The sequence below is a fragment of the Neofelis nebulosa genome, chromosome 11 (genome assembly GCF_028018385.1).
Source record: "Neofelis nebulosa isolate mNeoNeb1 chromosome 11, mNeoNeb1.pri, whole genome shotgun sequence".
NCBI lineage: Eukaryota > Metazoa > Chordata > Mammalia > Carnivora > Felidae > Neofelis > Neofelis nebulosa.
In genome coordinates, this window is record NC_080792.1 from 41,821,650 (window position 1) to 41,837,360 (window position 15,711).

The 15,711-nt window shown below is 39.0% G+C and overlaps 1 protein-coding gene across 2 annotated transcripts in view; it reads left to right on the plus strand.

The window, feature by feature from the left end:
- The first annotated feature begins 2,588 nt into the window (after positions 1 to 2,588).
- The window catches only part of DSC3 (desmocollin 3), a 52,299-nt gene continuing 39,176 nt past the window's right edge, over positions 2,589 to 15,711 (plus strand). The window contains exons 1-2 of one of the 2 annotated variants that reach the window (XM_058692442.1): positions 2,589 to 2,921; positions 13,806 to 13,890. In XM_058692442.1, coding sequence (XP_058548425.1) covers positions 2,856 to 2,921; positions 13,806 to 13,890 — 151 coding nt within the window. In that variant the 5' untranslated portion in view covers positions 2,589 to 2,855. The remainder of the gene's footprint in view (positions 2,922 to 13,805; positions 13,891 to 15,711) is intronic. The other variant, XM_058692443.1, reaches the window with a different exon arrangement.

A 15,711-nucleotide genomic window follows, 5' to 3' on the forward strand; every position in this document is an offset into this window, starting at 1 on the left:
ATAATTTACACAGGAAAAATAAAAGTAATTTTAATTTATCCTCAAGTCACATTTATAATTATAACTGCGTAGGAAGATTCTTCTAAGCTATAAAAATGCATTTTCATTAGAGCGTAGACCAATCTACTCATGATGGGCAAGTACATGCTATAGCAAAACAGGAAATGTCAACACGGTAATTAAAAGTACGTCTGTTATTCGGAATTTGCCATTTAGATTGAAAGTATCCCCAATATGCTTTCTTATCATATTTCTGGAATAGATTCCTATAACTTTTATTTTGTAGGAGCTAAAAATGGAAGCTCAGAGTAACTGTTACACAGTCAGTAGGCTTAACAATCGCCTCAATTACCCAGTAGAGCTGAAACAAGCAGATAATAGCTATCTTATAGTTTTAGTCATTTGGATGACAGTAATAAATAGGTCAGACTCGCTCTAGTAGATAAAACTGAAATCACTGAAAAGTAAGACTACTTAGAATAAAGGAAAACATTTCAAGCCTTTTATTCCCTAGGAAAGCTATATGAAGACATAAACAGGTTATGAAGGAAGTTAATGACTTCATTAACCCACCCAAAGTGATAATTCTGTAACAGTAGTTAGCAACTGTTTTTACAGATTGAGTAGATGATTCTTCCATCTTTTCCAAGATGAAATTCAGCTCCTCAACCTGGTTTCTTATAAGCCTAGCTTTCTAACCTAATTCCCAGTCATTGGACTTCTTCTGAACTCCAGTGGTTCTGAAGAATCTCCCTTCCTGTATTCCTGATGTAGGAAGGTGTTACCAGGCTCTTCAGTGCTACACCAGTATTGTTGCCTTTGTCTGGAACATGGTCCTGCCCTCTCCCTTTCTCTGTTGGTTCTTATATCAAGCATTTGTTCTCAGTTCTGAGGGTTGAGGGTTCAAAATTAAGGTGCTGGCCTATTTGACCTCTGATGAGGACTCTCTTTCTGGTTTGTAAACACCCACCTTCTCACTGTGTCCACACACGGAGCAGGGAGAGACAGACAGAGACACAGAAAGACAGAGGAGGGGAGCTCTCTCTGGTGTCTCTTCTCATAAGGACACTAATTCCATCAGATCAGGGCCCCACCATCATAATGTCATTAATGTCAATTCCTTCCTCATCGGCCCTATCTCCAAATGCAGTCATAGGCAGGTTAGGTCTTCACCATATGAATTTTGAGGGGACACAGTTCAGTCTATGGCATCACCTATGTTACAGGAAAGCCATGATTCACTTGTGTTTCTAAAGGCTGTCTAGGGCCGGAGAATCTTTGAGAGCCTTTTCCTGAGGTCTTGGGTAACATGAAAATGATTGGGGCAGAGAAAAGTTTGGAGAACTTTCTCTGAGACTGGACGGCTTCTTTCATTCAGAGGCCTCCAGAGGTGAGACAGGATTTCTGATGGGTGCCTTGGATGCCTCAGAGCTGGGACTGGAAGTGAATTTAGTGTCTGAATCCTCAGAGCCTGTGAGTTTCAGGGAAGCCCCAGACTTCAGTTAACAAGCCTACTGGATGGGCAGGGTGGGATGAATGAAGGCCATAGCACCTTCCCTGATTAATCTAGACTATCTGAGGGTTCTGACATTGGAACTTGTACATGGACTTTGAGGAACAGCAACACACCTAAGAAGGAGTTCCTCCTGAATCCGACAAGTGGGGGCTTTGGGAATACAAAATTCCATCGAGAGGGAAATAAAGGAATGTGTCCAGGTGTTGTTAGCTACCTCCCCATTAAAACATTTACCCTGCTGGGCTAGGATGCTAACCTTTATGCCCTCCTAGACTTTGGGTTGCTTTAGGCTGCAACTGGGTTTTGTACATTCTCTTTCCTCCAGCCCCTTGCACAATGCCTTGGTGACCTGGGTGACATTTATTGAGTAATATTGAATTTCCAAGCTTCATTTTGGAGTAGAAGCTTTTGGGTGGTAGGTTTACTTTCCTTTTACCACAGACTGAAAAATGGCACCTTAGCACACTTACCTTGTAATTACTAAATCAATACTTCACATAGAAGAACAAATTCTTTCTTAGAAGGTTCATATAAGGTCACAAAATTGGCGGTAAAGAAGACTCTTCATGTAATCACTCATATTTTGGACACTTCAAATGGTCAGATATCGGAGTTTCTTCTACTTGGTTTTAATTTCTGGTATACCGAATGCCAGTTTATTCAAGCCACTTGGGATAATCTTCCCTCGGTCGTTTATCTTAACCATGTTAGTCAAATTTGTAAAGAATACATAAATGGTTTATTACCCGGGAGACATTGGCCGGCATTCGATCAGGAGCGGAATGAAGGGAGGATGCGCTGATGCAATGACGGAGGTGTTCCTGGCACCCCGGAGCGCCCGTGTTGGGACAGGGATCCCTGCAGGCGGATTTGGGTCCTGCAGCGGGAGCGCGCAGGCGGCGTCGGCCAGGGGGTTCGCTCCGGGAAGGTCTGGGCGGGCCGGGCTGCGCGGAGGGAAGGCGGGGCGGACGAGGGGCGTGGGGCGTGGGAAAGGCGGCAGAGGGTGGGCCTGGGACCGCTTTCCCGCGAGAGCCAGCGCCCGGCGCGGCCCGGAGGGAGCGGAGGGGCAGGCTCGGGCAGCTCCCCGGCTGCCCGCGTGATTCGACTTGAGAAATAAGCAGGAGGGGCGGCCCGGCGTCTGCCGCGTCCAATCCCGTCTCAGGAGGGAACACGCTCCCGGGCAGGCAAGCCTGACAGATCCCAGGAGACTTGGAGAGGAGCGGCAGCGAGGCACGCCCGCACCGCGCGCGCCGCTGCACCTCCGCCCGCTCCGGTCTCTGGCCTCCCGCCCGGCGTCCGCGGCCCCCTTCCTGCCTCGCGGCCCCTTTCCCGCCCCCCGATGGCCGCCGCCGAGAGTCCGATCCCCCTGCGCGGAGCCCTCTCCGGGCTGCTGCTGACCCTCGTGGTGAGTGGGAGCCGGGATCGGGAAGGGCTGGACCCGCCCTGTCCCGCGGGGAGAGCGGAGCCCGGGCCAAGCAGACCGAGAGCGGACCGCCGCGCCTCCGCTCAGTCCTGCGGGGCAGGACCAGCCAAGTTTGGGCCTGGACGGGTGAGGGCAGAAAACGAGTCTTGGAGGGACGACTCGGGACGGGGTTTTGTGTTTGGGACATTACGGTCGCGCCCCGGCGTGTCTGCGCTCTCCCGGGCGGTCGACGGTGCCTGGGGTTCACGCCCTCCCCCTGGCTCCCCAGGCTAGGGACGAAGGTGGGGGGGGGGGGGGTGGCACGTCTGTGTGGAGAGCGACGAACTGTACTTGGGCAGGTGTTTCAGGATCCCTGAGTGAGCGAAACACAGGTGTGAGATGGGGTTCAGGAGGCTGCCCCACCCCAGGCTTACCTGGGATGGGGACGTTAGTGACTGGAGGGGCTGGAACGGTGCCTCTGGGTCCCGGCGTGGAGTGAACTCTGAAAACCGGCTTCCAGATTCTGCCTCCGCTAAATGTTATTCGGAGCTCACCCCGGAGTCTCCTGGCCCGAGGCGAAGTGTGCCTGAGGCACGGGGGGCGTGGGAAGGCTGGATCCTGGCTGCGGTTGGGGTCGCGGTTGGTGATGCGGGGGAGGGGGGACTGTAGAGAGCGTAGAGTCCGGGTGGGTGGAGTGGGGGGATAGGCGTGGGCTTGGGTGGTCCAGTGTCCAGCTCCGGGAAGGACTGCGCAAACCCAGAGTCCACCTTCGGGCCTTATGTGCCCCGGAAACCTGCCACCCAGGACCAGGTTCACCTGGATAGGAAGTTAGGGACAATTCTCTGAGAATTCAGGAGACACACGGCGAAGAAGCCGGAACTCTGTCGGCGCGATTACGTGCGGAGATTCAGACTAGACCAGGGTCGCGCTCAGGATGTGCTGTGGAAAGGAGCCGCGCGCGACCCCGCAAACCCGAATCCAAGCATGGGCCTTGGGTCGGATTCGGAGAGAACCTACCTAGCTGGGGAGTAGGTTGGCTGTGGCTACACGGATTCTTGCTGCTCCTCTGCCTTTGGGGCTAGTGGATCAAAGCTTTGTCTTCTCTTTGAATCAGCGAGTTATGAATATTGGGTTGGTATTTAAGATCTAAGTTAATTTATGGACAATGACTTGTACAAATGAGCGCGTCGCCCTGCAAGGCAGCTGTTCCAACAAAATGAGCTGATGAAATGACTCTTTACAAATAGGAACTGCTCTCAAAGTGTGATCTTTTGTAATAAATTTGAGTTTCCCAGTTTTGATGCTTAAAAGCGTGGGTTTAGTGTTGTGTGATTTTTCTGCGAAAGGGATTAGAGAATGGGGAGAGGAAACTGCAAAGGTGCTGTGTTGCCAAGATTTCCCGTGTATTCCCCCAGGGGAGGGTGTGGAATTCAAGGAACTGTTGCGGTGCCCAGAACGGGGGCGGGGTGGGGGGTGTGCGGGTGTTGGGGTGTGGCAAGGCAAACGAGTGTGCGTTACTCTAAATGGAGATACCATCAGCTCTAGTATATGACATATTCGTTTAGGATTGCTTTAAAGAAGAATTGCCTAAAGTTTAGACTAAATGAGGAGACTTGAATACTGGAGAGTGTATATAGAATAATTTATTTCATCCAAAATCCCCAGTATAAAGATACCTTGGATTTCTTCCCTGATGGGTAAATTAAGGTCTCTACTGACCATCTTCTGTTGTATTTCCTTTTGATTCATCGGACTGTCAACTTTTCAGTATAATATTAAAATCACAACACTTTTCCTTTTATAGATACCTTAACGGATCTCTCAAAAACAATTCCTTGTTTGAAGGGAGAGCGCTTCAAAGCAAGTCTTTAACACAAAACTGAGACTTTTAACAGGTTACCCTTTCCACTGAGCTGGCCCATAGGCTGAGGAATCTTCCCATTTGCACCCATCTCCATCTTTCACAGCCCTCTGTCCTCAGTACTGTCTAAACTGCCACAAAATACAACTCCTAATGGCCACCGCCACTCCCTCCCCCAGACACAAAGAAAAAGAAGAAAAGAAAAAGAAAAAGAAAAAAGGATCAGGGGTGGGGACTGGGGACTAGAAAATAAATATATCAGACCATCACTGGACTGTTGAAAGTGTAGTACCGAATGTCTCTTAAAATGTTTCTCCTGTGACTGTAACAAAAATTGAAAACGAATTTGCATGAGCTCAGCTCTCCTTCTGTCCCAATACAAATAATGGGACCCTTTCAAATATGAGTTTAATATTGTTCATCGCATCAAATCCACTTGGGGAATCATTACTATTATATATTTTAAATAGTATGGACTTGGGCACAGTTAATCTATCATTTTCCTTCAAAAGGAATTAAAATAGCTTTTTTGTTCTAGCAGAGCATACTTTTTCCCCTTGGAATATATGAATTCTGCCTGTAACCTATGCTGACAAATGGGCGTTCTAGCTTTTCAGGTTTTATAGCGTTAATTAACAAGAATAACGTGACTGCTTTAGCAGACTTTTTGTTGTTCTTGTTGATAACATTTGATGTAGTAATCTTTTAAAAATAAGAGTACAATCATTTCTATTAGCTTTTGCATTAGTGACAAAAAGCCTTCGGCAAATAAAGGAAGTAAATGAGAAGTAGTCTATTTTAAAATCATAATCCTAAGAAAGTCAAGTTTTGGTATATATTTAGTGGGTGCATTATCAGGTATCTTTTTTTTTTTTTCTTAGAGAAAGAGAGCAAGCAGGGGAGGAACAGAGAGAGGGTGAGTGAGAATACTAAGCAGACTCCAGGCCCAGAGCCCAGAGTGGGAGCCCTACACGGGGCTCAATCTCAAGACCATGAGTGAGATCATGACCTGAGCAGGAGTCCATCACTTAACCAGGTGGACCACCCAGCCACCCCTTAGCTACCTTTTTAAAAGTAGATTGTGGATGTTCATATTGAGATACAGCTAGATTCTGAAACACCTGCTGAACCACTAAACACATGTAAGCCTATGCACATTTTTTGGTCCTGTTGTAAGCCCCTTGGCAGTTTCCATTCCATATATGGAGTCTGTGGTTGCCTGTGGTTCATCATGCTTTCCATTTAACTAGAATTCTTGTCTTACAAAGAGTTTGGTTAGAAAGAAATTTAATGGCATGACCTAAGTACCGAGAGTTACAGAGAGGTCAGTCTTAACGATTTACCTTTGAGCTGGTGAGAATTTGAAAGTAGTATTTCCATTTTGCAGAAGGTAAATGCCTAGAGGAGGAATGACAAATTTAAAATTTCATAACTATTATGCTCAACTAAGAAGATCTCATTTACTTTTTGGACTTTCCATAAATTTCCATTCTTTGGCTTCTTTTTCCTGTTGAAAAAGGATGTCATTTTAGAAAGCCTCCCTGTGAATCCACTGTAAAACTGTCCACAGGAAAAGTAAAACAATCTCAGATAACCCCTCTCATTTTCACTCTCCTTTTGGCATTAATTTTCTTATCAAGATTTATTATTAGTATGATAGCTTTCTATCATACAATTAATACAATTTGGATGATACTGTAAAATGAAACAAAGTAATTATTTTTCCCAGACTACATGGAGGATACTTTATATTATCTTTTTTAAAACTCCATTTGCTACATTTTGATTTAAAGTTGTGCTGCTCTCAGCTTTATAAATGAGATATTTAAAGTTGACCTGGAGGATTTTCCATTAAAAGAGATTTTTTTGAACTCAAATAGTCAATCCATAATTCGTTAATCTTTTTTTAAAGCTATTTATTTTGAGAGAGACTGACAGAGTGTGAGGGGAGAGGGACAGAGAGAGAGGAGAGAGAGAATCCCAAGCAGCTCTGCGAGGTCAGTGCGTAGAGCCCAAAGCAGGGCTGGAACTCACAAAACCGTGAGATCATGACCTGAGCCAATTCAAGTGTCGGACACTTAACTGACTGAGCCACCCAAGCACCCCAATAACTCATTAATCTTAAAATTATTTTTGGATGTTGCATTTTTTAATTGGGCATTCTTCCATACAAAATTTATTTTTAAATTAACTTTAAAGGTCATTAATTCATCATTGATAATCTAATGGTGCCTTTACATTTTTAATTTTATATTCAATAATATGTCCAATCTCCACAAATATAGTATCAAATTATTTTATAGTTTTGAGAAGCATGACATAACTTAAATTTATATATGAATATTAGCCCTTTCAAAAATTATATTAATGAATTAATTGTGCATTATTTCTAATGATGTCCTATATAGCAATGAAAATGAATGAACCTCTCGTATGTTCAGCATGGATAAATTTCACAAACATAATTTGAGCAATGAAATCAAGTAGCATATAATTAGCATATGGCTGCATATATGTAAAAGCTAAAAATTGGCAAAATAAAACTATCTTCTTTAAAGACACATATACATAGGGGCGCCTGGGTGGCTCAGTCGGTTGAGCGGTCGACTTTGGCTCAGGTCATGATCTCACAGTTTGTGAGTTCGAGCCCCGCGTCCGGCTCTGTGCTGACAGCTCGGAGCCTGGGACCTGCTTCAGATTCTGTGTCTCCCTCTCTCTGACCCTCCCCCATTTATGCTCTGTCTCTTTCTGTCTCAAAAATAAATAAACGTTAAAAAAAAATTAAAAAAAAAGACACATAAACATGGGATAAAATTAAGCAGAGGCAGGAAAGTAAATGATTAACACAAAAATCATCCACTAGTGATTACCTGAGTTTTAGGGGGTGTGGGAGGGAAGAAAATGCTACTGAGGACCGATATATAGAAACATTGAAAATAATAGTAATATTTTATTTCTTAACTTTGAAGGTGAGTGCCCTAGTGTTCATCTTATTGTTTCTTAAAACATACATGTACTCTATATGTGTATGTAAGTGTGTGTGTGTGTGTGTGTGTGTGTGTGTATATATATACACACATATATATATATAGTCTTTTGTATGTATACTTTGTCTTACAAAGAACATTAAAAAAAGAAACAAACAATAGAGATCAACAAAACCAAAAGCTATTCTTTGAAAGTAAACACAAATGCTACTATGATTGGGCAAGTAAACAATAGAGAAGACAAAGATAAAGCAATATTAGGAATAAAAGGAGGTACAGTCTTGGAGAAGACAGATGTTTTAGACAAACAGATAGTAATATTAATGTATTATTTCAATTAATTTGAAAATACAGACAAAATGAGCAATTTCCTACAAAATACAAATTACCAACATTGGCTCAAAGAGGTATACAAAACTTAAATAGACTTAAAACCATTAAAGATATTGAATTAAAAGCTAAATGTCTTCACACACAGACACCTTCATATATTCATCAATATATATTCATCAATATATTCATCGAGTCCAGGCTTGTGGTAGGTGAATTCTTCCATAATTATATGGAATGGATAATCTCTATCTTATGTAAATTGTTTCAAAGGACAGAAAAAAGTGGAACTATCTTTAACTCATTTAGTAAGGATTTATGATATTGAAATATAGTAGCCTGATCTCACTTATGAACATATATTTGAAGTACTAAAATAGATACCAACAAGCCAAACCAATAACATATTTGAAAAGTTAGCATGTCCATGCAAGATTTGTCTCAGGAATGGAAAAAATGGTTTCACATTAGAAAATCTATTATTGTAGTTTAACATAGTAATATATTCAGAGAGAAAAATTATTATGTTTCAAACTAAGCAAGAAATTATTTTTATTGCTATAAAATATTCTTAGTAGACTAGGAGTGTAGGGGAATGTACTTTATTTTTTTAACATACTGAAGCATACCTAACAATACTTAATGATTGAAAAAAAGAGAAAGGAAGAAAGAAAAAATGGAAAAGACGACAGGATAGGAAAGGAAAGGAAAGGACAGGAAAAGAGGAGGCAGGAGGGAGGGAGGGAGGAAGGAAGGAAGGAAGGAAGGAAGGAAGGAAGGAAGGAAGGAAGGAAACTCATAATGAATGGTGAAATGGTAAATGTGTTATCTTTAAAGTTAGAAACAAATCCACAATGGTCACTATAGCTGTCCCTATTCAGCAGCTACTGGAGGTCCTAACGAGGACATACATGAGATAAAATATGTAACAGCAATAGGAAAAGAGGTTAAGGATTTAAGGAAGAAATCTGCCATTTTGCCAGCTATCGGATTAGCTACATGTGAAATCCTACACTTCTTCAACAAACTACTGAGAAGTAGTAAAAGTAAGCAAGGACTAGTAAAAGCAAGGAAGCAAACCCTAGAAAGGGTTTTCATGGACTTGGTCAGCTGGTCATAAGAATTTTTTGAAAGAGTAGAAGGCTAAAAAAACAAACAGACAACAAACATAATTTAAAGGAAGATAATAAGGATTGGGTCACCATAACAAATACTGCAATCTATAATAAAGCTATGTTAATTAAAACTATATAGTGTTGGTGTAGAGATAAACTCTGATGAAATAATGCAGAGTCCTGAAATAGATTCTATAATTGGGGTCCATGCATATGATATATGCAGCAGTATCATTATTAGTTAAGAAGGGAAGAACTACTCAATGATGGTTCTAGATAGTTGGCTATCCATATGGAAAGGACAAGATTAGATATCTACAGTGCATCACACACAAAATAATTCCGGATGAGTAAAAGATTTAAAAGTTGGAAGTAACTTTAAAATTTTTGTAAATAAATATCAGATAGTGTGTTTATGATAGGGCAGAGGGGAGATATTAATATACAAAAGTATTAACTGGAGGAAAGTTTTAATGAAACTGACTACTTTAAAAAACTAAAGGAAATACTTAATAAATTTGACTACTTTCCAAGTGAAGCACTGATTATCAAAAGATACCACTAAAAGATTAAAAAAGCAAACCACCTAAGCCTACAAGTAAAATCTGATTTAAAAAAGACAAGCAATACAAAAATGACTAAATGAGAGCAACCGACGATTTACAGGAGGTAAATGACAAATTAACACAAGAAGTGATGTTCAGTCTCACTAGAAATTAAGAAAATGCACATTAAAGCATCAGCTGTAAGATTGGCAACAGTTAGAAAAGTCAAGTGTAATGAATTGGAGTAGAGGATATGAGAAATAGAGGTATCTAATACTCTGGGGGACATGAAGTAAATTTATGTTAGTACGCTGGACAACAAGTTGGCAGTAGTTATTGGAATTGGAGATCGTCATGTGTCTCTATCGCAGGTATGCATCTCAATATCTTGCACCTGTAAGGCTGTTTACTGTAGTGTCATTTGTAATAGAGAAAGTAGGAAACAAGAATATAATCTAAATGGCCTTCATAGGAGAATGAGAAAAATAAACTGTGGTATATTCACAGAAAAATCTTAAATGTATTGTTGAGTGAAAAATACAAGTTGTGAAAGGACGCATGAAGACACAAGCTGTGCACAGTATCAGCTTATACTTTATAGGCACATGCGTATATAATAAAAGTACAAAAGCCTACAAGGGAAGTATAAATGCCAACTTAGAAGAAACTATTCCTTGAAGAAGAGGAAGGAAATGGAATAGAGCATAGCCACATCTGTACATTTTAATTAAAAAAATGAAATGAAGGAGTGCCTGGCTGGCTCAGTTAGAAGAGCATGAGAGTCTTGATCTTGGATTGTGAGTTCAAACCCCACGTAGGGTGTAGAGGTTATTAAAACAAAATAAATAAACTTATGAAAAATGAAGCAAAAATTGCAAAATATTAATTTGAAAATCTGAAAATGTACATGCATATTTATTTTAGTATGTTCTATTTGATTTAAACATTTCATATTTATCTTCAAGTATTTTTTTTAAACAGTTGTGATTAAAACGTATTGAACATGGCTTTCTATTGATATTCAGAAATACCAACTATAGAGCTAAAACTTATTTGGACCAATGGGTACATTATTAAATAAAACCATTTTTCACCCGTGGCGACAACTATATTCTTAGAGACAATTCAGTTGAATTGTTTTTAAGAACAAATAACTTATTACTTTATTGTAACAGCAATATGATTATGACTTTCTGAAAATGACTTTTTTGATTACTATATTTAAAATAAACAATACTATTACATATTGACTCTATTTTTGAGTTGTTTTCCTCAAGTAGATAAGTGTAGATAGATCTATCATTGATAGATCTTACATTGCAGTAATATTTAGAGCACATATTAGCATAAGATTTGATTATGCATATATGTATATGTGTATACAGTTTGTTACCACGATGTTTTAAAATCTTTTAATTTTATGAAGGAACTTGTTTTATATTTGATTATATCAGAAATGAAATACATTTTTGTGGTTATTATCCACTTTTGTTGTGCTAAAGCTACTTACATGAATTTGTAAATTTGGGATACTGCTCACTGCCGATTTGTAGAGGTGGGCGTGGAAAGAGTGATTTTTATGGTTTTTATATCATTTTTTAAAACTGCTTTTTCAAGATAATAATGTATATTCCATAAAACTCACCTATGCTGTGTGCAGCTCAGTACAATTTAGCAAACTTAGAGAATGCACAATCATTACCACAATCTAATTTTAGAACATTTCTATCATCTTAAAAAGAAGTCTCATGCTCATTTATAGCCACTCCCCAATCCTACCCCCAGTCCTAGGCAACTAATCTAGTCTGTTTCTGTATATTTGCCTCTTTTGGACGTTTTTATAAGTGAAATCATACAGTATGTGCTCTTTTGTGTCATTTCTTTCACTGAGCATAATGTTTTTTTAGGTTTATCCATATTGGTATCGTAGCTTTACACCAGCTCCTTGTCTCTTTTTATGGCTGAATGGTATTCCATTTGAATGTATCACATTTTGTCTATTCATTCATAACCTAATGGACATGTGGGTTGTTTCCACTTTTTTTTGTTATTGTAAGTAATGTTGCTGTGAATATTCATGTACAAGTTTTTCCATGGACATAGGTTTTTATTTTTAAGGGTAGGAGTGAAATTGCTGGATTATATGTTGTATATGATTAACTTTTTAAGAAACTGCCAAACTGTGTTCCAAATTTGCCACACCATTTTATGTTTCCACCAGCAATGCATGAGGGTTCCAGTTTTTCTACATCCTTGGCAACACTTGTAATTTTCTGTCTTGTTTATTTTAGCCATCCTCATGGGTATCTCACTGTGGTTTGCATGACTGTAGTGCCTAAGGATGTTGGGCATCTTTTCATTCGCTCATTGGCTGTTTATACATCTTTGGATAAAATCTGTTCAAACCCTTTGCCCATTTTTTATGTTGTTTGTCTTTTTATTATTGAATTGTAAAGTTTTTTTTTTATTTTTTGATATAAGTCCTTTATTGCTATGTGATTAGAAAATATTTTCTCCCATTCTCTAGGTTGTAATTTCACTTTCTATATGGTATCTTTTGAGAAGCAAACGTTTTAAATTTGATTAAGTCCTATTAATTGCTCTTTTACCATTTGTGCTTTTGGTGTTATAAGATATCATTGCCTAACCTAAGATCATTAAGATTTGTTTTTTAGTTTTCTTCAACAGTTTTAGTTCTTTAGGTCTGTGATCCACTTTGAATTAATTTTGCACATGGTATGAGGTAGGGGTTCAAATTCATTTTCTTAATGAGGATATTTAATGATCTCAACACCATTTGTTGAAAAGACTGCTTCTTTCCCTTGAACTTATTGAAACCTTTGCCAAAAATTGGCTAACCACAAAGGTACAGGCTAAGTTATGGGATTTCAGTTCTATCCTATTTGTCTCTACACTTACCTTTATGCCAGTACCACTCTGCCTTGATGATTGTATCTTTGTAGTAAATTTTGAAAATGGGAAATGTGAGTCCTACAACTTTGTTGTTTTCAAATTTATTTGGGTCTTTGGGTCCCTTGCATTTCTACAGGGATTAATTTTTAATTTTTGGAAAAATACTTTTGAGATTTTAATAAGGATTGCATTGAATCTGTTTGGTGAATTGTGGAAATATATCTTCTGATCCATGAAGATGGAACACCTGTTGTGAAAGGAAGTGGTTGCTTACTTCTGTTTCCAGAGTTTTATATTGCTAGTGTATAGGAATGTAATTGACTTCTGTATGTTGATCTTGTATCTTGCAATCTTACTGAACTCATTTATGATTTTTGATAGTTTTTTTTAGTGGATTCTTTGGGATTTTCTATGTACAAGATCACATCATCTGCAAATAGAGACTATTTTTCTTCTTCCTTCTCAATCGAGATGCCTTTAATTTATGTGTGCATGTGCACATGTGCAACTACCCAGTCTAGAAGTTTCCATATAATGTTGAATAGCAGTGGTGAGAAAGGACATCATTGTCTTGTTCCTGATGTCAAAGGAAAGCATCCAGTCTTTTTTATTAAGTATGATATTGGTTCTAAGTTTTCCATGGATTCCCTTTATCATGTTGAGCAAATTTCTTTTTAGTCCTAGTTTGTTGAGGACTCTTAATGGTAAATAGAAGTTGGGTTTTGTCAGTTGCTTGCATCTATTGAGATAATCATGTGCTTTTATTCTTTTTTTGTAAACAACTTTATTGAGTTAAGATTGACATACAAAAAGCTGTACAGGTTTACATATACAATTTGATGAGTTTGGAGATAAGTATACATCTGTCAAATCATCACCACAGTCTTTGGCATAAATATATCCATCATTTCTAAAAGTTTCCTCTCACCCTCTTTATTTCTATTATTTTTTTTATGACAGAGCTCTGAACATAAAATCTATTCTTTTAGCAAAAATTTTAAGTACATAATATGATACAGTTAACTATGATACAGTTACAGTTAACAGTGGATCTCTAGGACTTATTTTTCTTGTTTATTTGAAACCTTATTCTTTATTCTATACTGTATTAATGTGACTTTTTTTTTTAATTCTAGGTCTTCAGTTTTGCCTGTGAAGCCTGCAAAAAGGTGACATTTAATATACCTTCCAAACTAGAGGCAGACAAAATAGTTGGCAGAGGTGAGACATTTCAAAACAAGTGGTTTTAAAACAGAAATTTAGTTTCGTTATGCTGAAAAGAGCATGTTATCCAACCTTTGCCTTTTGGGTTTAGCCTTAATCTATTTATATTTAGATACAATTCAAGATGGTTTGAAATATATATTCTGTTTTTTATAATTCCATGGAATTCTGTGGTTGATTCTAGTGCAAATGTTCTAATCCACGTTTTTGCAGTAATTTATGTTTTAACAGTTTAGAGATTACATGAAGAGTTAAATGTAGAATGTAGCCCTTTCATTACCCTAGGATTCTAAGCATTGGAGAAATATTGATAAGTAGCTGAGAAAATCAGAGCAGTATTTTTATCAATGCTAGAGCTGCCTTGAGGCACACCACAAGATGAGCCATTCCTTTCAAAACTGAACTTCATCAGCCATTTTCACATGGAGAATTTGGGGAACCTCAAACTTTCCCAACAGCTGGGAAGCTCTGCCCAGGTGGACTTGCCATGTGGTATAGGAATATTAGAAGAAAGTATCATGGTTGTTGTTTTGTTTGTTTTTGTTTTTGTTTTTGTGGTTTTTTTTAGAGCTATAGCTTGTCCCAAAGATACCAAATTTACTTTTTCAGCAAAGTGTCTCATTTGTGGTTAAGTGCCTCATTTAATTTTTATTAAGTAAATGTCACTTTCATTCCTAAGAAAAGGAAGAAGAAAAAGGATGTAAGAGAGAGGTCAGGGGTGTTCCTTTGAGGGGATAGACCAGAAGTTATTTTGCCAAAAATGTGAAGAGAGAAATATGTCATCATTACTAAAGATGTTCACTTCTTTCTGATTACATGTTTCCATCTGTGACAGATTTGGATTAAAGTGAAAACACTTTACATGAGTAACATAGGAATCCTATGAGAAGTTATTCCTTAAGTGAACATTAATGTATCAGTTTGGTTGTTGTTAAACCGGATAGTTGAAGAATGAGATGGATTTGATATTTCTGACCGAAGTTTTAAACCACTTACATTGATATTTATATTTTATTGCTTTTTTACCTGGGAAAACTCCCAGGGAGAGGAGACGTGCATGCGGGGTTTCAGTGGGGAGCCCTGGAAAGCTCGGAATAGGAACACGAAGAGAACTAAGGGCGGAAGGGGAGCCGGTGGCTTGGGGGAGGCATGTAACAAAAAAGTGCCAGTGGGAAGAATTCAAAGAGACTTTTCTGGGGCTCCTGGCTGGCTCAGTTGGTGAAGCATGCGACTCTTGATCTTGGGGTGGGGGTTCGAGCTCCATGTTGGGTGTAGAAATTACTTAAAAATAAAATCTAAAAAAAAAACAAAGATAGACTTTTCTTACTTGACTATTTGCTAAATTCATACCATCTGTTACTCTTTGGGCTCATGTGTACAACATCTGGCTGAAGACAGGTGTATCTTAAAAGACTCAGACTGTGGTGTTGAGGAAAACTTTTCTGTTTGTTTATTCAGCTGTGTGTGTGTATTCAGCTGTGTGTGGGGGCGTTATATCTCGGCTTCTTCGTGATTGCCACACACACTCCTCTTTAATAGATCATTTTTATAAGTCTTTTAGAAGCACATAAAGGTTGAAAAACACTTTCATGCCTGTATACAATTGAGTTATTTTTTTAATTAAAAATTTTTTTTCTAACTTTTAATTATTTTTGGGAGACAGAGAGAGACAAAGCATGAATGAGGGAGGAGCAGAGAGGGGGGAGAGATAGAATCCAAACAGGCTCCAGGCTCTAAGCTGTCGGCACAGAGCCTGCTGCAGGGCTTGAACCCATGAACTGTGAGATCATGACCTGAGCTGAAGTCGGATGCCCAACC